The following is a 24,713-nucleotide window of genomic DNA, read 5'->3' on the forward strand; positions in this document are numbered from 1 at the left end:
CAGAAAACCACACCGGGTGCCGCTCCTGTCAGCTAAGAACAGGAAACTGAGGCTACAATTCACACAGGCTCACCAAAACTTGACAATTGAAGATTGGAGAAACGTTGCCTGGTCTGATAAGTCTCGATTGCTGCTGCAACATTTGGATGGTCGGGTCAGAATTTGGCGTCAACAACATGAATGCATGGATCCATCCTGCCTTGTATCACCACAGTGTACTCATCTTCTGATGGCTACTTCCAGCAGGATAACGCACCATGTCATAAAGCGTGAATCATCTCAGACTGGTTTCTTGAACATGACAAGGAATTCACTGTACTTAAATGGCCTCCGCAGTCAGCAGATCTCAATCCAATAGAGCACCTTTGGGATGTGGTGGAACGGGAGATTGGCATCATGGATGTGCAGCTGACAAATCTGCAGGAACTGTGTGATACTATCATATGGAGCAAAATCTCTGAGGAGTATTTCCAGTAACCTGTTGAATCTATGCCTTGAAAGATTAAGGCAGTTCTGAAGGCAAAAGGGGTCCAACCTAGTACTAGTAAGGTGTACCTAATAAAGTGGCCGGTGAGTGTATATTGTTAGGATAAGAACATAAATGGCTAAGACAACTATTTGTAAAACTAGTCTGAGGGTTCAAAAAAAAATTAAATACTGAAAAAAATTGAAGTGCTTAGCAATGCATATTAAGTTCTGGTATATTTACAGTAGGAAGTTAACAAAATATCTTGATGGAGGAACATGATCTTAACTATAACAGCAAATCTGCCATTTTTACTCATACTGTGTATTTGTGGCTATTGACTGGTTTTGTGGTCCAGGGTCACACTTTATGCAGGCATTCATAAGCATCTCAGCAATGGCTTTACCTGTAAAAATGCGTTGAGTTGATTTTTGGATTTGTCAAGGAATTTTTGGTCGATGGATTTGAAGGGCAGCTTGCTGAGTGAGGGAAGCTGGACCTTCTTGAGTGATGGAAAACACTGAGAGAAAGAAGCAGAGAGTCAGTTAGTGTGTGTTCAGTGCATGATCTGCATCAGAATAATAATGTTCAACAAATACATTTTAATGTTCTATTGGTATGGTTTAAAGCGCACAGTACAGGTTAGTGTTGTCACAATACTGGAATTCGATACCAATTGGTACAACAATTTTAAAAACATGCATTTCTCGCAAACATTTGAGCGGCATTTGTTCATGTGTTTAACAGAAATGACTGTGATTGGTCATCAGTTCACCGAACTCACCGCTTTTTACTGAGTGTAACCACAGATATAGGACACTGGAGCGTTTTAAAGTCACGTCGATCAGCTATAAGCTGACATACGGGCATGAACATTGTTCCTGTGTCTGTGGTTACACTCAGTGAAACAGATGACCTTCACAGCCAATCACAGTCATTCATGTGAACACAATGGCAAATCAATAGTTTAAGTACGTGCTGAAATGTTAGCAGGAAATGAGGGTTTTTAAAATTACAGTACTGATTGGTATCGAATTCCATTATCGTGACAACACTAATGCAGGTGCCCTTAGAGAATGTCTCAATCCACTTCTGCTTTTCTAAGGGCGGGAAAAAATATTCCTTATTCCCTTAATGAGTTATTATTGGTGAGTTTTGACATAATGTTCTGTAAACCAATCACATTCTCATCTCTTGGCAGGCAAGATGTTGCTACAGGTGAACATGCGCTACAGGTGAATTGAGTTGCGTAAATTGGCAGTAGTGTATGTGTATGGGTGTTTCCCAGTGATGGGTTGTGACTGGAAGGGCAGCCGCTGTGTAAAACGTATCCTCAAATAGTTGGTGGCTCATTCCACTGTGGCGACCCACTGATAAATAAAGGGACTAAGGCGAATTGAAATGAATCCGGGAGATATAACAATACGGGAGATGAGTGTGGAATATGGGAGACTCCCAGGAAAAACCGGAGTGTTGGCAGGTATGGTGTTTTTTACCATGATCCAACTCACACACACACACACACACACACACAGGTCAGTACCTCCGTCAGCTTCCGGTGCAGAGCCTGAAACTCGATGAGCTTCCTGCTGACGGTCCAATGGTTATTCTTACAATCGTCTTCTTCTGACAGACTCACGGCTACGAAATAACACGCCATCTGCTCGCCATTCTCCTCAGAGGCCTGTGACACACACACATGAAGACGCTGACTTCAAAACTATGTAAACAGTTCTATTTGAACGCACATGTGCTTATATAATTAAACCTAAGCGTATTCATGTTCATTTTAAACATGGCATCGTTAAACAGAAATGAACACATGTATTTCTGTGTTAATATTACAGTTTATATTGATTGAGCCAAACTTATTTTTAGCCCTTGAAGGCCAGGAGCGCTACTGATATGCACCTCTGCGGTGCTGACGACGGCTCGCCACGTGCCCAGGTTTTCACACCAGCAGTCAGTCCGGGAGATGTGCAGCTCCAGGTCACTGTGCTCCTTCTCCATGGCACTGATTTCATCCTTCAGGAGCGACACAATCTACAAGAAGGACATTTTCATGAGGCATTCGTTCATATATCATCTAATAGATCAGATGGTGTATGAACTTAAAAAAAAAAAAAAAAAAAAAAGTAGATTTTAATGTGTTTTATAGAAATTGATAAATAAATGAATATTGTAATATGCAAATGCAAATAATGTAAAAAAAAATGTATATATATATATATATATATATATATATATATATATATATATATATATATATATATATATATAAGTATATGTATGTATGTATATATATTTTTTTTTTCTCAAATATTTATTTAACATTATTTGCAAATGTATTACAATATTTAATTATTTATTTATCAATTTCTATATGTCAGCTGGAACCAGTCTGGCCATTCTCTTCTGACCTCTGGCATCAACAAGGCATTTTTGCCCACAGAACTGCCGCTCACTGGATATTTTCTCTTTTTCTGACCATTCTCTGTAAAACCTAGGCATGGTTGTTTGTGAAAATCCCAGTAGATCAGCAGTTTCTGAAATACTCAGACCAGCACGTCTGGCATCAACAACCGTGCCACGTTCAAAGTCACTTAAATCCCCTTTCTTCTCCGTTCTGATGCTTGGTTTGATCTGTAGCACATCGTCTTGACCATGTCTACATGCCTAAATGCATTGAGATGCTGCCATGTAGTTGGCTGATTAGAAAATTGCGTTAACAAACAGTTGGACAGACGTACCTAATAAAGTGGCCGGTGAGTGTATATTTTTAAGTTTTTGTAATAAGACTTTTAATCGAATGATGATATTTTAATACATTTAATATCATTACTGGGGGCAAATATTAACTTAATTAAAAGAATACAAAGTCTTTTTGATCTTTAACTAGTCAGTAGTGCATCTAAAAATGGAAAATGGCAAACAGAAAACAGGTCATGCAGACGCTTCCTCTGCAAACCACATATATATAGACTGGTGTAGATGAAGACTGATAAATCACTGATAGACGTCTAGCTTTATCTACATCAGTCTGCAGTAGTAATATGTGGTTATGAAATAAAGTTCAAACCAATATTTTTTTCAGCTAGGTTGGCCGTTTATATTTAAGCCGCAGCTCATTTTAACCACAGTCACTAAACTGAGTCATTACTTCTGATACTGTCTCAGTTTTCACAGTTGAGTATCAAGCCGCTTATCAAATGCTGGAAGTTTTGACTCTTGATAAGACAGAATTAAACATTAATAATTATAGCTGCCTCAACATAATGCTTGCAATGCAATTTAGTTCTATGTTTTACCGACTCTCTTATTAAATGTATTTATTTATTTGTTAAACGTATAGAAATGTAATTTATTTGATTATTTCCCTACTATGGAAGTACATTTGTAACGTCAGGTTTCTGCATACCATCGGTTTTTATCGCTTCACCAACATTTTCTAGACTTAAAAATAGACTTTTTGATACTCAGACATTTATTTTATAACACCGGATTCACAGATGAATTGATTCACACTTTCTAATATTATTAAACTTAAAAAGTATTTTAAGAAATTGATCCTTATATTTAGCAATTTAGGACAAAGTCACAATTTATTATTCAAAGCATCCTCTTAAAATAAATGCTGCTTTTGCTTTTCACAAATAGTGAGAAGGAAACTTGCATATCAGAATGATTTTTAAAAGATAAGGTGACATTTTTAGACCACCGCTATTTCAAATTTCAGATCATTTTTGTTTTTACTGAAAGAAGATAAAATGTCGACCTTTTGGAAGCCTATATTGTTTCCCCTAAATGTACAAATATCCTAATTTACAAGCAAAAAGAGCTTAATATTAGGATTGCACAATTAAATGTGTTGATTAAAGCACTCAATTTAGATCAGATTTGTGCTTTGCAGGTTTCAAATTTGATCTTTGACCAATCACAGATATATCAGCAGTCTGTCTGATGCACAATGAAGGACCAGTGTGAATATTATACAGTGCATCTGCAAAGTATTAATAAAGCTTCACTTTCCCCACATTTTTTTATGTTACAGCCTTATTCCAAAATAGATTAAATTCACTTTGCAGTACATCTCAAGCTCTATCAGGTTGGGTGGGAAGCGACTGTGTACAGCCATCTTCAAATCTCTCCAGAGATGTTCAATAGGATTTAGATCTGGGCTCTGGCTGGGCCACTTACACAGAATGTCCAGAGTGTAGTTATTTCCTCAAAATTCTACACACAATTCCCTGACAATGTGAAAAAGTTGAACCACAGGTGAACTCCAATGAAGCTGCTGAAACATCTGAAGAATGATCAGTGGAAACAGAACATACCTGAGCTCAATTTAGAGCTGCACGGCAAAGGCTGTGAATACTGATGCACATGTGAGTTTTCAGGTTTTTTATTTTTTAATAAATTTGCAACAATTTCAAAACTCTTTTTTTTTTTACATTGTTATTATGGGGTGTTGTGTGTAGAATTTTGAGGAAATAAGTGAATTTACTCCATTTTGGAATAAGGCTGTAACATAAAAAGTGTGGAAAAATTGAAGCGCTATAAACACTTTCCGGATGCACTGTAATGATCTACTCAATATAAAAGTGAGAATATTCCAGATAGCTCAGACTATAATCTCGTGTTTACCTTTTTATCAGGTCGCGGTGCATTCTGGATCGAGCCCAGGGCTTGCCGTTTGTATTCCAGTCTCTCGTACAGCTGGTGGAGTTTGGTGGCAGCGTAACTGGCCTGTTCATTGATGCCTTTGCTGCCTTCATCCAGAGCCACGTCTCCTCCTTCCATCACCTGACCCTAAACACAGAAATATAGCAAAAAGTGACATGTTTACCTTATAACTTGCTTTGGTGCCGAGATTTAAGCTCAGTCTCTTTCAGATTGTAGCTAAAGTTTTTTAAAAAATTATGAAACAAAATTTTTGCCTTTATGTTTATGATAATAATTAAAAAATAAATGTATTATTTTAATGTTACATAAAGCATGTGTTTTACAAAACCTGGTTGAGCTTAAAATTGACAGAAAATCTAAGCTGAACATCTGAACAAATTATCTTCACATTTGAATTTGATATCTCTAAAAAATGAGCAACATCAGAAACAGTTTGTTTGACCGCAGTACCAGACATCACCACCAGATGACATACAAAATATCTTCCACTTGTGAGGAATATGAACCATATTTTTTATCCTTTTAACAATGTTTATTAAAGTAGACATACAATTCCAAAAATAATATGGTAAGTTTGGTGGTATGTTTTTTCATTTAGCCTCTAAAAAACATCTAAAGTCATCTTTTAAAAAATTACATTCGGATTGCTGTAGCAAAGTAATCCTTTACGACTCTAACGAGTATCCTTGTTGCAAATGAATAAATAGTTGTTGCTCAATAATATCTATCAAAAATCAATCACCAGAGACTAGAAACTAAAAATTTTAAGCTTTCAAATGACACACATATACAATTTTTATGAATAATTTATGTTTAGACAATATTACATTTAGTATATATTATAACCACACAATATTATGATTAAAAATGGTCCCACAAGTTGTAGGATGACACAGTAAATGCGTTTTAATCTATTACTCTTCCTACATGACAAAAAACAAAATAACAGTGGTGCAATAAGTATTTAGAAGTCTTATAGTTTGTCGTGATTAGATTAGAATTTAATTGCAAAAAGGTGATGCAAACTTAACAGTTAAGGAGTTAAAAGACACTAATTAATATTCTTATGATGTTATTCTACAGGAGAAAACGTTAATGTATCTCCAAATACTTTTAATATTGTCTGTGTTAAAAAAATGCTAGGCTATTTATGAAATCCAGGTCACGGTTGTCATAAAAGGTAATATTAGCTAAAGACACCAAAACCACTGTTTGTTCCAGGCTGTAAACACTTTTTTTCTGTTGTGAAGTTTGGCATTTTAACATGGAAGTCTATGAGATTAACCTCCTTTTGTAGCCAGCCTCTAGTGGCCAGTTAATGCACTGCAGTTTCAATCACGTCCATATTAGCTTCACGAGGAATAGCAGATTTTGCAGATTTATTTGGATGTGGAAAGTGTTAAACTCACAGTGTCGTCTTTCTCCTCGCTGCTGGACTGTGAGCTGCTCCTCTGCTCCTCTCGTTTAATCAGCCGCTCGTACAGGTCGCTTACTAGGAATGATGGGTAATAACGCTCCTTCATGGTCTCGTACACGTCTCCCTGGATCCTGTGAAACACGTCTGTGCCCTTGTTCCCCACCAGAGTCTGCTGGATCTCTTTATACAGAGCTTTCTCCACCGGGATCTCCCTGCTCTCTACGAAGAAGTTCTGGTAGATCTCGCCCACCAGTTGCGGCACTTCATTCTGCACACAATAACCATTAATTATGCGCATTTTAGAATATTGCATAAAAAAAGTTTAAAATACACATGAACAAAAAGCTCCTAAATGCTAAGACTAAACGTGGCCCATTTATCCATATGATAAATAAGATGCTCTATCAGTACGCTAGTAATAAATCCACACTGTGCTTTAAATGGATTTGGTCTTCAAAGTTCTGCATTTAATCGACAGATTCACCTTCAGATCCAACCAGCAATAAACAAATGGCTAATTATAAGTGTTTGGTGCTGTTTCATGCTCAACTAATGCTAACCGCTAATAAGCTACAATAACAACAACATTAAACAGATTGTTGCGAATCTGCTATGGCACAGAAATTAACCAAATGTGCCACGTTTCAGCCATCCAGGAGAGCTCATTTATTTATTAGTTTTCCTTCAGGCATAGTCTCTGATTTATCAGGGGTCGCCACAGCGGAATGAACCATCAACGACTCTTGCATATGTTCTACACAGCGTATGACCTTCAAACAAAACGGATTTATTCGCAAAAAAGTGATGTAAACGTAACAGTTAAGGAGTTAAAAACCCCTAATTATTATTCATATGATGATTTTCTACTGGAGGAAACGTTACTTCGAAATACTTTAACTAATGTATGTCAAAAACAAAGCTGGGCTATTTATGAAATCCAGGTCACGGTTGTCATGAAAGGTAATATTAGCTAAATAAACAAAAACCACTGTTTGTTCCAGGCTGTAAACACCTTCTTTTCTGTTGTGAAGTTTAGCATTTTAACATGGAAGTCTATGGGATTAACCTCATTTTGTAGCCAGCCTCTAGTGGCCAGTTAATGCACTGCAGTTTCAATCACTTTCATATTAGCTTCCTCTGATTTGTCAGGGGTTGCCACAGTGGAATGAACCACTAACTACTCTGGCATATGTTTTACGCAGCGTATGATCTTCAAACAAAAAGGATTTAATTGCAAAAAAAGATGTAAATGTAACAGTTAAGGGGTTAAAAAGCCACTAAGTAATATTCATGTGTTGATTTTCCATAGGAGGAGTTGTTAATTACTTACAAATACTGTAACTATAGTCTGTTTAAAAAAATGCTAGGCTATTTATGAAATTCAGGTCACAGTTGACATGAAGATTAATATTGGCTAAATACAACAAATCCAGTTTGTTCCAGGCTGTAAACACATATTTTCAGTTGTGAAGTTGGGCGTTTTAACATTGAAGTCTATGAGATTAACCTCCTTTTGTAGCCAGCCTCTAGTGGCCAGTTAATGCACTGCAGTTTCAACGACTTTCATATTAGCTTTATCTGATTTATCAAGGGTTGCAACTACGGAATGAACCACCAAATACTCTGGCATTTGTTCTATGCATTGTATGATCTTCAAACAAAAAGCCTTGCTTTTATTTAGCAAACAGTATACAATATTCCGCATGCCTCAGAGAAGTTGTTCAGCATCAATAAACTTTCCGGGAACCACAGAGTGATGGAAATAACGGATTCAATCAGCTCCAACACTGCAGGCTAAGTGGCGGAGCCGGTAATTGCTAATTTAACACAGCTGGACATAATGGACTGAGACCATTATACATTAGCCTGAGTGACGTGCTGATACGCTTTCAGACGTTTGGTTTCTGTGGCCCGGAGTTACTTTCTGGATGCAAGTGGCAGCAAAAATGAGCAATTAGTGAATCTGCAGATGTGGAGAAACCGGAGATCGTTTTTCAGATATTACTAGCCAGATTTGGCAGTTAATTGTTTCTCATGGGGGCACATAAGGTCATTTTTTATGTCAAGTCAGTGATTTTATTGGCATTCGAAATGTCTGTTTCTCCAAGCTGAATTAGCTACTGCTTTCTGACTGACACCGCAGTCGTGTGGTGCTTTAATCGCAACGAATTTACAAGTAGGGATCAAAAGTGGAAGCTGTTAAAGGGTCACGAAACACCAAAACACATGTTTAGAGCTGTTGACAGTCGTATGTGTCCCACACTGCTAAAAACACTATTAGAACACCTATATTTCACTAAAAAGTGTAAATTGGTTGTTTTTGCATTATTTCAAGCAAATTCGTACTTTCGGTTTGAAACGAATGTTTGAAGCTGCGTCACGGCCATGAGATCTTAGCGTGTATTCCAGCGTGCAGACTGGACGTCTGTGCCAGAGTGTGTCTTATTACGTCTTACAGTGTGTTGCATTAATGCATGAGTAAGGCTTGGTTCAAACCAATCAGCGCGCTCTATTGTGCAACTTCATTAATATTCATTACTGTCACAGTGTTTAGACGACAGAGACGCCACGTTGTGTTGGCAAAACAAGCGTGAAGTGTTGCTTTTATAGTTTGCTGCAGTTAGGTTTTGTTTTCATTTTCTCTCTGTCAGCGCAGCTGGAGTCACGCGTGAATTAACAGTGTACGCGACGCTCGACAACAATAACTTTCGTGTCTGAGGAGGAACATTGTTTACCCAAGAGCTGTTCTCATCTGCAAACGCTGAGATCCGGATTCGCTTGTAGTCTCCTCTTTATAAAGACGCGGCTCTAGTTGCTGGTGATTGTCCTGTCTCTACAGATTTGGTAAGTGAGCGACCAGTGCTCTTTGTTTATTCAGTTTGTTCGTATCGAATTAAGTTAACTATTGCACTGAGTGTAAACATGTTAGCACCACAACCAAACTATAACCTCGTGTTGGATTTTGTGACCGGAATAACACACACGGCTTTCTGACGCTACCTGCCGTGTGCATCTAAGTTTCTGGGAAATGCTGAGGTTTTTTTTTTCTCTCATTCGCCGTGCGATATCAAACATTGCATGAAAATACACGCTTAGAGCAGCGCCTCGAATCAAATATCTCGTTTGTCGCGAGGGGCATGAATGAATTCCCTGAATGAAAGAGCCAAACTGCAGTTAAAGTCCACCATTTAATAGTTTGGCAAATAATTCGACTACAGATGTCCATGTAAACACCGTCACTTTCTCCCGTGTGTGTGTGTTTTGACTCTGAAAGTCAGCGCGCCCAAATAGACACTCCCACACCAAGCCTCTTATCTTCCTCCGACACTCCCCCCTAAACAGAGCTGGACACGCCCACTTTTCTGACTTTTTCCAAAGTAGAGGTGTAAAACACCCTGCTGAAACGAGGGGGTTTCATGGCCCTTTAAGAATAAAAAAAAATCTAAAATCATGTAAACCTTTGTGATATGCCATTATTATGGGATAAACTACACTGTTATATAAATGATACAGATACAAATAGAGTAATCATTTCACTTCTACAACAAGTATCGTACAAGTTATGCTGAGTTCAGACTGCACGATTCCCCAATTTTGACTCGCTAACATGTTTTGAGAAATCGCAGACAAATGGCTGAAATCACAGGCAAATCGGTGCTCGTTCACGTGAGTAACAAGCGCACAGTGTGAACTATCAAAGATGCAATCTGAGAGAATCACCGATGAGATGCCGACATCTGTGAGATATTTGCCGTGCTAAATATCTGGAGCTGTCGGCGATTCAGATCATGTCATGTAAAATGTGTTCTGATTGAATATAACATCTGCGATCACCTATAGCCAATAGGAGAGCAGCATCCTTTAGTATGGGTATCTGCAGGCCAGCTGGAGGTTGGGGGAGAGGTTAAAAGTGCTTATTTTCAGGTAATTTGGACCCAAGAAATGGAGGAAAAACTGCAATACCACAACCGGGTCAAAAAAGAAAAAAGTTGAGGAGAAATTGCTAATTTCACTTCAAACCCAGGTAATAAGTAATATAAGTGCATTTTCTACCGCTCTAAAGGCTTCTTTCTCATTATGTAGTTAACAACCAAAGATTTACTACATGACCTTCTTGCATGTGTTTGGTTGTGAGACGTAGTTTGGACAAAGTGGTCGGCGATTCTTCTATGTCGCCAATCCATCCTACAGTGTAAACACAGAACCGACAGACTGCTAACCCAGATAGTCATGCAGTGTGAAAACATCTGTGACACGGCTACTTTGAAATACGTGCAGTCTGAACTCGGCATTATGTAATCTAATTCTTAATAACAAATGATTAAATTAAATACTATTGTAATAACTGTCCCCAAAATGGCTATTATTACAATAAGCAATATAAATAAATGTGAAAATATTCACTAGTAAATGATTTATTTAAAAGTTATTAAACATTTGCCAAAGTTGCTTGTTTGACTAGTAAAATTACTATAAAACAGATATACATACACACAGTTGAAGTCTGAATTTTTCGCCCCCTTGTTTATTTTTTTTCCCAATTTCTGTTTAACGGTGAGAAGATTTTTTTTTAACACATTTATATTTATAATAGTTTTAATAACTCATCTATAATAACTGATTTATTTTATCTGTGTCATGATGACAGCAAATAATATTTGACTAGATATTTTTCAAGACACTTCTATACAGCTTAAAGTGACATTTAAAGGCTTAACTTGGGTAATTAGGTTAACTGGGCAGGTTAGGGTAATTAGGCAAGTTATTGTATAACAATAGTTTGTTCTGTAGACTATCAGAAAAAATCTATAGCTTAAAGGGGCTAATAATTTTGACCTTAAAATGGTGTTTAAATAATTTTAAAAGTGCTTTTAATTTTTAGCCGAAATAAAACAAATAAGACTTTCTCCAGAAGAAAAAAGAGGAAGAATACTACTTTTATATATATATATTTTTTTTTTATTTGAAATTCGAGACAATTAAGTATTTAATAAAGGGATCTGTCCAAAAAGTTTATGAGACATTAACCTATGATCACATATTTTGAAAAAAGGAAGACTCTCCCCTTTATCTGATTTATATAAAGAAATCTGTGCAAACAGGTTTAATTGTGAACGCCAATATGGTTTGGTTTCATATTTATGTAAAAGACCACTATAAATGTATCAGAATGTTGATTTGCAATATCATGTACTGTGGGTAATTATTTATTTGAATTATTTTTAAAGTTAATTTTTTATTTTATTTTTATAACTATTATTATATTTTATTTATTTATTTATTTATTTATTTATTATTATTATCATTATTATTATTAATATTTTTCATTTTGCTATATTTGCATCTATTCCTGTTGTAGTTGTATTTTAATTTTATTTGTTTGCTAATTCATTTCGGCTGCAATGTTCAAAAATAGGGGGGTGGGGGGGGGATTACAACCTTGATTGTACAAACTGTTTTGTTAAAACTTAAGAAAATAATCATAAATAAATGTTTAAAAAAAAGGCATATTGTGAAAATTTCCTTGCCGTGTTAAACATCATTTGGGAAATATTTCAGAAAGAAAAAAGGGGGAATAATAATTCTGGCATCAACTGTATGTATGTATGAATGTATGGATGCATGTATGTATGTATGTATGTGTATATATATATATATATATATATATATATATATATATATAAAAAACAGTCGGACTTGGCTGTATGTGTTCAGCTTCAGACCTTGTTGGCCGTCTTGAGCATCTCCACCAGCTCCCAGAAGCTGATGAGAGCCCTCTTGTCCACACGCTCCATGTAGACGCGGAAATGATCCCGATATACAGAGTTGGACATGATCTCCTCGAACTGGAGGATCTATGAGAGGACAATAAACACATGAAGAGATGCTGTTATTATCATATATACATAACATGACGATTTCTAAATGACCCATTTTTTCCAGGTAGCATAAGAGAAGCCCTGTTTGTCTAGTACTCGATGACGTTTACAGTATGATCATGCAGTGATGTTTAATCTCCACACACTGAGGTCTATGTGCTCCGGGTCGCATCAGTATAGGGACATTCAGAGCCGTTTGTGTATGACGGGACGCCTGGAGCTACCATTACAACAACAGCAGGTCATATGAGCAAAACTCAGATGCAGAAAGTCAAAACATTTTCTTTTTTAGTCAAAACATATTTCCATACTTATGTCATGAAACACAAGAAGACAGAACAATATGAGCCACTATATTATTCACCTTTCTCTGATCTGAATACTGTTTTTAACTCAAACCCACATCAAAATGCAAAACTGATTTGATGTCAAAACCTGGATATCCACACAATGATGGCCTTTTGACCACCAATATAATGATTTAAATAGTATCATAATGTCAGAAATTTGTATTATTTAATTCCGTATTTACACTTGATTATGTATACCTACAATTCATGTAAATTAACATGAGAATCTAATATTTGCTTTAAATAACAAGGCAATAAAGCTGCGGTCACACTGCACTTTTGTCCCCATAAACTTCCATTCATAAGCACACAATTGCGTCAGACCGGAAATGCAGGCTTGAGCAACAAGTTTCGCAGCTCGCTGCATTGGAAAGTTCAAGCTTGGTGAACTCTGACCTGCAAAATAACATTGCATGATTACGTGGGACTAATCGAAGATCCAAACATTACCTCTCTGTACAGGAATTTAAAACATGGAGCAATCGCTCGCTTTATAAAATGGCTAGTCATCTTGTTTGATCCGGCCTCTTTTCACAGCCCCGTACGACAGAATTTCGCACGCACAAACTTTAGTGTGACCGCAGCATAATCGATTACAGTTTTTTGACGTCAATGTTAGATGTCAATTTGATGCCGTTTTAACTTCAAGGTAGTCGACTGACATCAAACCGTTTCGCATTTTTGATGTGCTCATTGAGTCATTTCTTTATACATTTTAATTGCTTTGAGCTTTTCAAATTTCCCATTTTAGCTAACACAAGCCATTTATGTTACCATTTTCTTTTATTATTATTATTATTATTTAAATGTGTATATAGTTGACATTTTTTGGTACTTATTTTAGTCAATTTTGTAATTGTGTTTGACTAGGTAGCTGCTTTATATTATACCTCAGTGTGTAGGAAAGCTACTTGTGTTAAACATCGAGCATGTAGTTTTCTAATTATAAGCTATAATAATTAGGTATTAAATGTTTAGTACTTCAGTAGCTTAGTATATTAAAGGGACAGTTTACCAAAAAACACTATTAAAGAGATGAAAATGATGACTGAATATTCTGTCATTTACTTGTTCTTTACATGATGACACACACAAAAGAAGACATTTTGAAGTATGTAGTAAACCGGTAACCATTGACTTCCATAGTATTTTTTTCACACTATGGATGTCACTGGTCATCTGTTTTGGTCAGCATTCTTCACAATATCTACTTTTGTGTTCAACAGAAGAAATACACTCATAAAGATTACTTGAGGGTGAGAAACGGAGTAATTTATATACTGTATTTTATGTGTGAACTATTCCTTTATTTACTCCCCTCAGGTCATCCAAGAGCTTTTTTTGATGAACTGTTCCTTTAATATATCATCCTACCGCAGCTTCATATTGAATTTGATATGTGTTTTATATTGGTATGCACTTCAGTTTGTAGAAAAAACTACTTGTAATAAACTTTGAGTATGTCGTGTACCAATTATGAGGTGTAATAATTAGCTATAAAAACTTTTTAGTACTTCAGTTTACCAAAAAAAGAAAAGAAAAATCACTATTTAAGGGATAGTTCACCCAAAACTGAATATTCTGTCATCATTTACTTGTTCTTTACTTGTTGAAAACAAGAGAAAGTATTTTGAAGTATGTTGTTAACCGGTAACCACTGATAGCCATAGTATTGTTTTTCACACTATGGACGTCGGTGGTCATCTGTTTTTGTTCAGCATTCTTCACAATATCTTCTTTTGTGTTCAACAGAAGAAATACACTCATAAAGATCACTTGAGGGTGAAAAGGATGAGTATTTTACTTATTTTGTGTGTGTGAATATCCCTTTATTTACTCCTCTCAGGTCATCCAAGAGCTTTTTTTGATGAACTGTTCCTTTAATTAATCATCCTACAGCAGCTTCATATTGAATTTGATAAGTGTTTTATATTGATATGCACCTCAGTTTGTAGAAAAAACTACTTGTAATAAAAGAAAAATCACTATTAAAGGAATAGTTCACCCATAACTGAATATTCTGTCATTTACTCGCTCTTTACTTGATGACACACACAACAGAAGACATTTTGAAGAATGTTGTAAACCGGTAACCATTGACTTTCATAGCATTTGTTTTTCACACTATGGACGTCGGTGGTCATCTGTTTTTGGTCAGCATTCTTCACAATATCTTCTTTTGTGTTCAACAGACTTAGAAAGATCACTTGAGGGTGAGGGTGAGTTATTTTTGTTTCTGTGTGAACTATCCCTTTATTTGCTCCCTCTCAGGTCATCCATTTGATTTGATTTTAGGTGCACTGTTCCTTTAATAAACCAACCTACAGTAGTCTCACGTTGAACTTGATATTAAAGAGATAGATTAACCAAAACTGAAAATTCTGTCATTATTTACTAACTCTTTACTTGTTGAACACAAAAGAAGATATTTTAAAGAATGTTGTAAACCGGTAACCATCAACTTCCACAGTTTTTGCTTTTCCCACTATGGTCACCAGTTTTTAGTCAACACTCTTCAGAATATCTTCTTTTGTGTTTAACCTAAGAAAGAAACTCATAAATATCGCTTCAGGGTGAGAAAACTGAGTGTGTTATTTATTTTGTGTGTGAACTATCCCTTTATTTACTCCCCCTCAGGTCATCCAAGAGCTTTTTTCCAAACTGTTCCTTTAATAAATCAACCTACAGCAGCTTCATATTGAATTTGATAAGTGTTTCTTTGCTATCAGATGGGTCATTTTCTCCAGTACCCGTTGGCTCTGAGGCCCGTCTCCTTCCTCCTGGCCTCCGTCCTCCTGCTGCTCATAGTTTGGTCCCCCGAGGAGCCGAATGCGCTTCTCGCACTGCTTCTTGGCCACCGTGAGCTGGTTAATGTAACGCTTCATGTTTCTGGCACGTAACAGATCGGCCTTCAGCGCTGCCGCCTCTTTTCCTTTACTGTCTGCAGAAACACAGAGAGATGTGTAATCTCACTAGGCCTGTCACAATAGACAAGTTGTTTTTTGTGATATATGGTCACAAAAATACTGTGATATAGTGTCATTATAGTCATTTTTAAAACCTTTTTATGCCACTATGTGATAATACAACAGCAAATTAGGGACAAAAGGGACAAACTTTCATTCTTAAATCAGAATGAGCTTTATTTGCTAAGTGTACACAAGGGATTTGTTGTTCGTTTTAAAGGGACAGTTCACCCAAAAATAAAATTCTGCCATCATTTACTCATCCCTCACTTGTTCAAAACATCTGAGTTTCTTCTGTTGGACACAAAAGTAGTTGTTTTGACGTCTGCTGGTAGCTGGCACATAATGACCTCCATAATCCTGGGAGTTGGCACCTCAATAGTGTTTTTTTCCCCACTATGGAAGTCAATGGATGCCAAAGAAAAATATCTTCTTTTGTGTTCAACAGAAGAAAGACACTCATAAAAAGCACACGAGGGAGAGTAAATGATTATGCATTGTTCATTTTGGTGTCAACTATCCCTAACTATCCCTTTAAGGTTGTTTAGATGCTGTAAATTGATGTTAATGTAAATGTCCTAATATAAACTTAGACAGTGGTGCTGAATGTAAATGTACTTTTATAATGGTTTTAATGTTATCTGTGGATGTACGTCATTTTGCGCTGTAACTTTTCAGATATTTTTTAGAGTGCTGGTTGTTGGGATCCACTGACTTCCATAGTAGGACAAAAAATACTATGGAGGTGAATAGGTGCCAGCTACCAGCATTATGGACAGGGTTCATACACATTTTAATACTAAAATTCCAGGACTTTTGCATGACTTTTCTAAAACTTCCGGGTAAATATTCATGACCATGTTTCATGTAATGTCTACGTATATGTGGTAAATAAGAAAAAAGTATTACAGCATATCAAAAAAAAATGTGACAATCTATGTAAACTGTAAAAAAATCCTGGTTGCTTTAAATTATTAAGCTAAATCAAATTAACCTCATGAGTCCATTGAACTTATATTATGTTAAACTGACTTAAAACAGCTTGTGTAACTTTTAAAAGCAAGTTATAACATTAATAACTTATAACATATGCTGTCAGGAAAATTGATCATATCATTTATTTACTGTGTAGTTTATGTTTATTTTTTACCTGTAAAATAGTTTTTAGAAAATGTTTAGAAATGTTGGCTTGTGTCTTCACATGACTAATTAGCGTTTAGCACCCACATTACCGTACCTCTGTAGTTAGAGTTTGTTTCTGGATATGACACTCAAATGTATCTTGCATTACGATGAATGCAAGTGAAAGAGAGGTGAAGCTGAAACTGCAAGCTGCTTTTTGGCCCACACTGAGAATGTCACGTGAAGGGATAGACATCGCAATTGTATTTGAAATTTACCCAATATTATCATCTCAAATATAGTCAAGTTCACTGATATTTGTTAAACAAATTTCCAGGACTTTTCCAAAACTTTTTGGGTTTGTTTATTTTTCCAAAACTTTTCCAGGCAGGCCTGAAAAATGCTGTCAAAATTCCATGACTTTTCCAGGTTTCCAGGATCGTATGAACCCTGTATGGAGGTTAATAAGTGCTTTCGTTTGTGTTTAAGTGTTTGCGTTATTAAAAATATATATTAATAAAATAAAATATTAATTATATAATAATAATTATAATCTAAAAAAAAAAGAAAGAAAAATTATGTAAATATATTTACACACAAATAAACACACATGACCATGCATTCATAAAAATCTGTAAAAAAAAAGCTATTAAAAATCTTATTATTAAATCAGAGGGTTGCCATTCTGGTAGAAAATAAAATAAAATAAAAAACATTTTAATTAATATTTGATCTCCTAAGTTCCCAGAGATGGGTTGCGGCTGGAAGGGCATCCGCGGCATAAAAACTTGCTGGATAAGTTGGTAGTTCATTCTGCTGTGGCGACCCCGGATTAATAAAGGGACTAAGCCGACAAAAAAATGAATGAATGAATGAATGAATGATCTCCTAAGGTGGGGGAAAAGTTTTAAAGATTTAAGCACCACCTTTCACTGACACTGTATTAAAGCCATTTCCTCAAACAGCTTGTTTTTCTGCCAGTAGTTTCAGTGAATACCAAAACACATTTAAATTGATCGTGGAGTGTAATATGTGTAGGAATCAGCCGAGGTGTTTTATGGGCTGCAGTAAATGTCACAATCCAGTGTCTGCATGCAGAGCCGCTCGAACACGAACAGTGCCTGACTCACTGCAATTACCCATCAGCCCATCAAACAACACACACAAATACAGCACAGCTTCTTCAGATAAACATGAGCAAACGGAGAAGCTGTATTGGATGTATTATTGGCATATTAACATAACTTCTTCAGTTTAGTGCAATATTCTGTGTTAGCTGCTGACAGATTTTTGTTTACATTCAAATTGTCCATCATGAAACTCTTCAGATCATTATACTCATTCCACATGGATGTTTTTGGAAATGGGCTCATTTTATGATTGCCCTGAAAAGTTTGACCATCTTTAAATCCATTCAGCCGATCTCCGGGTCTGGCAAGAGCACTTTAAGCTTTGTTTAGCATAGATCATTGAATCGGATCAGATGATTAGCATCTCTCTTAAAATTATTACTATTTTTTTTAAATGGTTAAACTCAATTCACACAGATGTTTTAGGAAATCGGCTTGTTTTACAACTCCCACAACAATTGAGTTTTTTAAAAATCCATTCAGCCGATGTCCGGGTCTGCCGGGAGCACTTTTAGCTTAGCATAGATCATTGAATAGGATTAGACCATTAGCATGTCTCTTAAAAAAAAATAAAAATAAAAATAAATAAATAAATAAATAAATAAATAAATAAATAAATAAATAAATAAATAAATAAATAAATAAATAAACGGTAAAACTTAATTTACACAGGTGTTTTTGGGAATCTGCTTATTTTGCAACTCCCACAACAATTAAGTTTTGACATTTTTTAATCCATTCAGCTGATCTCTGGGTCTGGCGGGAGCACTTTTAGCTTAGCATAGCACAGATCATTGCATCGAATTAGACCATTAGTATCTCACTTAAATCATTATTATTTTTTTTAAATGGTTAAACTCAATTCACACAGATGTTTTAAGAAATCGCCGTGTTTTACAACTCCCACAACAATTGAGTTTTACCGTTTTAAATCCATTCAGCTGATCTCGATGTCTGGAGCACTTTTAGCTTAGCTAAGCGTAGATCATTGAATCAAATTAGACCAATTGCATCTTGCTCCAAAAAAAAAAACAAAATGGTAAAACTCAATTCACACAGGTGTTTCTGGAAATCGGCTCATTTTACAATCACAACAATTGAGTTTTGACATTTTTGAATCCATTCAGGCGATCTCCGGGTCTGGCGAGAACACTATTAGCTTAGCATAGATCATTGAATCGGATTAGACCATTAGCATCTTGCTTTAAAAAAAATGGTAAAACTCATTTCACACAGGTGTTTTTGAAAATAGGCTCATTTTACAACTCCCACAACAACTGAGTTTTACTATTTCTGAATCTATTCAGCTGATCTCTGGGTCTGGCGGTTGAACTTTTAGCTTAGCTTAGCATAGTCCATTGAATCTGATTAGACCATTAGCCTCTTGCCTGAAAACAAAATAAAAAAAAATGGTAAAGAAATGGTAAAACTCAATTCACACAGGTGTTTTTTTTAAATAGGCTCATTTTACAACTTTTGAAATAGGCTCATTTTACAACTCATTTTACAACAAGCCAGATGATAATATGCGGGCCCCAGTTAAATAACTAAGCAACAGCGCTGCATAATATCATTGTACCCGCTTCAGCCATTGTTCAGCAGCAAAATTCGTTGATTATTACGCCAGAATGAGTGTAGAATTCCTAGTCATATTAGTCTAGACCAGTGGTTCTCAAACTGTGGTACGTGTACTACTAGTGGTACGCAGGCTTCCTTCTAGTGGTACGCGGAGGAATGAAATATGTCATGTACATGCTACATATATTTCAAAATTTATCAAAAATGATGTATATAATATGCCATGACATATAGCCTATATTTCTGAGGTAATCCGTCACGTTTTTTTTAACTGTGCAGAGTTGTAGCTGCTTTACTGGGCCTACTATACGCTACTGTACTTCAATACTGCTCATTTTGGTGGAACTTGGAGAGACAATTTTTTTCTAAAGTGGTACTTGATGAAAAAAGTTTGAGAACCACTGGTCTAGACTATAGCAACGGTTCATTTTCTGTCAGTCTTAGTACACAACGCACAACAAAACAGTCAAGCTTTAAGCAGGAATATTATAAAAACTCTTTGTTTTGTATTTTGAGCGAGATGCTAATGGTCTAATCCGATTCAACTATCTATGCTAAGGTAAGCTAAAATGCTCCCATCAGACCTGTAGATTGGCAAAACGGATTCAATAATGGTAAACCTCAACTGTAATGCTAGGGAAGTTGTAAAATGAGCACATAAAAGTGTAGTGTTCCATTAATGCTTGATGGAGAGTGTGTCTGAAGCTTTGCTCTGATGCAATCATCATAGACAGTGAATCAGATCCAGCTTGGACTGTGACACAAAGATGACAAAGAAGAAGTAGGGATAGTGTTCATAATAATACACTATCTATTCAAACAGTTTCAGACGAGTTAAAACAGGACAAAACATAGCCTTTTACTTCCCAATGATGACGTACATTTTGATAACATTATAAGTTAACCTGAGAGAACAGTACAAAGAAAACAAAAAAGCCAGTTCATGACCCTGTTAAGGCAAATTAGAAAACAGGAAAATAAAAATGGAGTGCCCACACTGAGCTTAAAAGATCACCAACGTCAAAATGACTGTCTGATTCGTTGAAGATCATCTTACCCTTCTGTCTCTTGAGCTGAGGAATACTGCTGATGGTGGTCGCCTGGATGATCTCCACAACTATCTGATACCTGCAGAAATACAGCATGATATTTGAGTGACTCTGATGCATGGACATATACAAGATATTACAGTTTTTTTTAAGAAAACATTGCATATGTTTGCTAGAGCTTTGTTTTACAATTGATCAAATGTTCTGATTGATTTTAGCATCCAAATTAACCATTTTGGGTTCCAAAAAACTACCCAGAAACCTCTAAGAATGTTCTCTGTTGGTTAGACTGGGGAGTTTTGTTTTTTGTTTTTGGAAGTAGACAGAAAATTCCCTCTGGGTTAGAAGAATATTCAAGGAATGCTCACTCAATGCTCACACAATGCTGCAATATTCTGAGTATGTTGATTTAGTGTTACCTAAAAACCTACAGATAATATTCCCAGAATATTCTTACTTGGTTCCCAAAAATTAACCAAATGGGAACCATATGGAAAAGTTAGGAGAGTGTTCTGTTGCATGTAGTTGCTAATGCCGAGTTCAGACTGCATGATTTTCAAAGTAGTCGTGTCACAGATGTTTTCACACTGCATGACTATCTGGGCTAGCATTTCGTCGCTGCTTTGTTTACACTGCAAAATGGATTGGCGACAGGGGCTTTCACATTGCATGACTTTACTATAGGAAGAATCGCCGACAACTTCATCCAAACTACATCTCACAGCCAAAAACACGTCGTATATCTTTTGTTATTTACTACATAATGAGAAAGAAGCCTTTAATGGGGTAGAAAATGTACATATTTGCTCACCTGGGTTTAAAGGGAATTAGCCATTTCTCCTTAACGTTGCTAATAAACTAATTTCTTTCTGTATGAAACGTCAAACAGACACGGTTGCTCCTGAGTCCTGTCAAACCACTAGTTTTTCCTCCATTTCGTGGGTCCAAATAAACCGAAAAAGAGCGCTTTAAACCTCTCCCCCAGCCTCCCGCTGGCCTGCAGCAGGTATACACACACGCACACACAAGTAAATGTGGCTCTCTCATTGGCTGTGGGCGAACGCTGATGTTATTTTCAGTCAAAACTCAATTCACACGGCATGATTTGAATCGTCGACAGCTTCAGATATTTAGCATGCCAAATATCTCGCAGGCATCGGCGACTCATCGGCGATTCTCTCAGATCGCGTCTTTGATAGTTCATACTGTGTGATTGTCACTCACGTGCACGAGCAGCGATTTGCCTGTGATTTCAGGCATTTGTCGGCGATTTCTCAAAACCTGTCGGCGAACCAAAATCGGGGCTAAAATCACGCAGTCTGAACTAGGCATAAGTTGGCTTTGGTGGTTTCTTCAAATTTTTATTTTATTTAAAAATCTGATGATCTACAGAGGAAGTGGAAACAGGTACTTGACTGGCCATTTATATATTTTATTGATGAATTTATTGATCTTTTGTAATGATAATGTTAACACACCTGGCAAGGTTGGGGCAGTATGGGAAACGCAAATAAAAAGAAAGTGTAGTGATTTCCAAATGTACTTTGACTTGTATTTCATTGCAGACAATATAAACACAAAATATTTCATGTTTTGTCTAATCACTTCATTTAATTTGTAATTATACATCCTTTCCTGACATTCAGAGCTGCAACACATTCCACAAACAGTTGGGACAGGAGCAGTTTAGGGCTAGTAATAAGGTCAATTGGTTAAATAATGATTTGGAACAGGTGATGTCAACAGGTGATTATAGTTATGATTTGGAACAAAAGCAGCATCCAAGAGAGGTCTAGTCCTGTAGGAGCAAATATGGGCAGAGGATCGCCAATTTGACAACAAATACATGAGAAAATTAAAGCTGCAAGCAGCGATGATAGGGACCTCGCACCCGGGCTCACCGCCGCCCGGTGACCTTACGATGACAGAGAACAGCGAACAATAATAATTTAAGCCAATATATAAAAAAAGATCTAAGAAAATCACAGATTTATACCAAACTTCCTCCTGTCAGCAGGTGGCGCTATAACTGTGACTTAAGATTGGCATGTAGATGTCTTCCGGAGAGGAATCTTATCAACCATGTGAAGTTTCAGGCACATGGGACATTGTGTGGCTGAGTTATAAGCCAAACTACCTTCTGCCAGCAGGTGGCGTTATGACTGACTCAATATTATTATGTAGATGTGTTTTGGAGAGGACTTTCATCAACCATGTGACATTTTAGGCAGATCTGACATTGTGTGGCCGAGTTACAAGCCAAAATTCCTTCTGCCAGCAGGTGGCGCTATGACTGACTCAATATTGTTATGTGGATGTGTTCAGGAGAGGACTTTTATCAATCATGTGAAGTTTCAGGCAGATCAGACATTGTGTGGTTGAGTTATAAGGCATTCCTGTTCTATGGCGAAGCGTTGAGGTTTGTCATGCCACCACAGACACGCCCCTCTGCAAAAACTCTAGATCTTCACAATATATCATCGCTAGAGCTTTCAGATGACACCACTCTATTTTGGTGCTGATACGGGAAAGTTTGTGGGAGGAGTTTGTTAGAGTGTCAAACATGTCATTTCCTGTGGCCAGCAGGTGGCGCTATAGCTGTAACTGGATATCGGCACGTAAACCTGATCAGGTCAGGACTGTTATTAAATGTGTGAATTTTGAGGCAGATCGAATATTGCATGCCAGAGTTATAAAGACTTCCTGTTTGGTGGCGAATCATCAAAGTTTGCGAGGCCGCCACGGACACGCCCATCGATGAAAACTCTAAAGCTTCGCAATTTAACATCACCAAGGCTTTAAGATGACAAAACCCAATTTTGGTGTTTATCAGATAAAATCCCTAGGAGGAGTTCGTTAAAATACAACGCCTGGAAATGGCAAAAGCGCCACTTTTTCGTCACAGGAAGTTAAAAATATCCGACTTCCTGTTGGGTTTGAGATATGGCTCCAAGAGACTTTTTCGTATGTTTTGCCATGTTTGAGGTGTGTGCCAATTTTTGTGCATGTGCGTGATTCGTAGATCGGGGGCTCGTCCATTTAATTTTTCTAGGTGGCGCTGTCCAGTCATTTTGCCACGCCCACTTCAATATTGTTATGTGGATGTGTTCAAGAGATGACGTTTATCAACCATGTGAAGTTTCAGGCAGATCGGACATTGTTTGGTTGTGTTATAAGGACTTCCTGTTCCATGGCGAAGCGTTGAGGTTTGTCATACCGCCACGGACACGCCCCTCTCCAAAAACTCTAGATCTTCACAATATATCATCGCTAGAGCTTTCAGATGACACCACTCAATTTTGGTGTTGATACGATAAAATTTGTGGGAGGAGTTTATAATTCCGTAAAACATGTCATTTCCTGTGGCCAGTAGGTGGCGCTGTAACTGTATCTGGATATCGGTATGTAAACGTGTTCAGGTCAGGACGCTTATCAAGCGTGTGAATTTTGAGGCAGATCAGATAATGCATGCCTGTGTTATAACGACTTCCTGTTTTGTGGCGAATCGTCAAAGTTTGCGAGGCCACCACGGACACGCCCATCGATGAAAACTCTAAAGCTTCGCAATTTAACATCGTCAAGGCCTTTAGATGACAAAACCCAATTTTGGTGTCGATCGGATAAAATCCCTAGGAGGAGTTCGTTAAAATACAACGCCTGGAAATGGCAAAAACGCCACTTTTTCGCCGCAGGAAGTTAAAAACATCCGACTTCCTGTTGGGTTTGAGATATGGCTCCAAGAGACTTTTTCGTATGTTTTGGTGTGTTTGAGGTGTGTGCCAATTTTCGTGCATGTGCGTGATTCGTGGATCGGGGGCTCGTCCGTTTAATTTTTCTAGGTGGCGCTGTCGAGTCATTTTGCCACGCCCACTTCCGAAGCCCATAACAAACGTAAATTTTCGCCACTTCTGAGGCGTGTGCAAAGTTGCGTGAGTTTTCGGGCATGTTTAGCCCCTCAAAACCGCGATTCATTCCGCGGAAGAAGAAGAAGAAGAAGAAGAAGAAGAACAAGCAGCGATGATAGGGACCTCGCACCCGGGCTCACCGCCGCCCGGTGGCATCAGGATGACAGA

General features: G+C 37.0%; 2 protein-coding genes across 5 annotated transcripts in view; one reads left to right on the forward strand and one right to left on the reverse strand.

Moving 5' to 3' along the window:
- Nucleotides 1-24,713, forward strand: part of LOC147833832 (uncharacterized) — an 863,518-nt gene that overhangs the window by 490,858 nt on the left and 347,947 nt on the right. The window lies entirely within an intron of this gene.
- Nucleotides 1-24,713, reverse strand: part of snx25 (sorting nexin 25) — an 84,267-nt gene that overhangs the window by 8,278 nt on the left and 51,276 nt on the right. For 3 of the 4 annotated variants that reach the window (XR_015506932.1, XM_087280907.1, NM_001163293.1), the window contains 8 exon segments: nucleotides 20,649-20,719; nucleotides 15,546-15,736; nucleotides 12,290-12,421; nucleotides 6,559-6,834; nucleotides 5,111-5,275; nucleotides 2,378-2,509; nucleotides 2,010-2,150; nucleotides 873-986 (listed from right to left, as the gene is read on the reverse strand). Coding sequence is in view for 3 of the 4 variants with exons in the window: in XM_087280907.1 (XP_087137033.1) it covers nucleotides 873-986; nucleotides 2,010-2,150; nucleotides 2,378-2,509; nucleotides 5,111-5,275; nucleotides 6,559-6,834; nucleotides 12,290-12,421; nucleotides 15,546-15,736; nucleotides 20,649-20,719 (1,222 nt within the window). In the remaining variant the exon portion in view is untranslated. 4 annotated transcript variants of the gene reach the window in all.

This window comes from Danio rerio, chromosome 14 (assembly GCF_052040795.2).
Source record: "Danio rerio strain M-AB ecotype USA chromosome 14, GRCz13ab, whole genome shotgun sequence".
Classification (NCBI taxonomy): domain Eukaryota; kingdom Metazoa; phylum Chordata; class Actinopteri; order Cypriniformes; family Danionidae; genus Danio; species Danio rerio.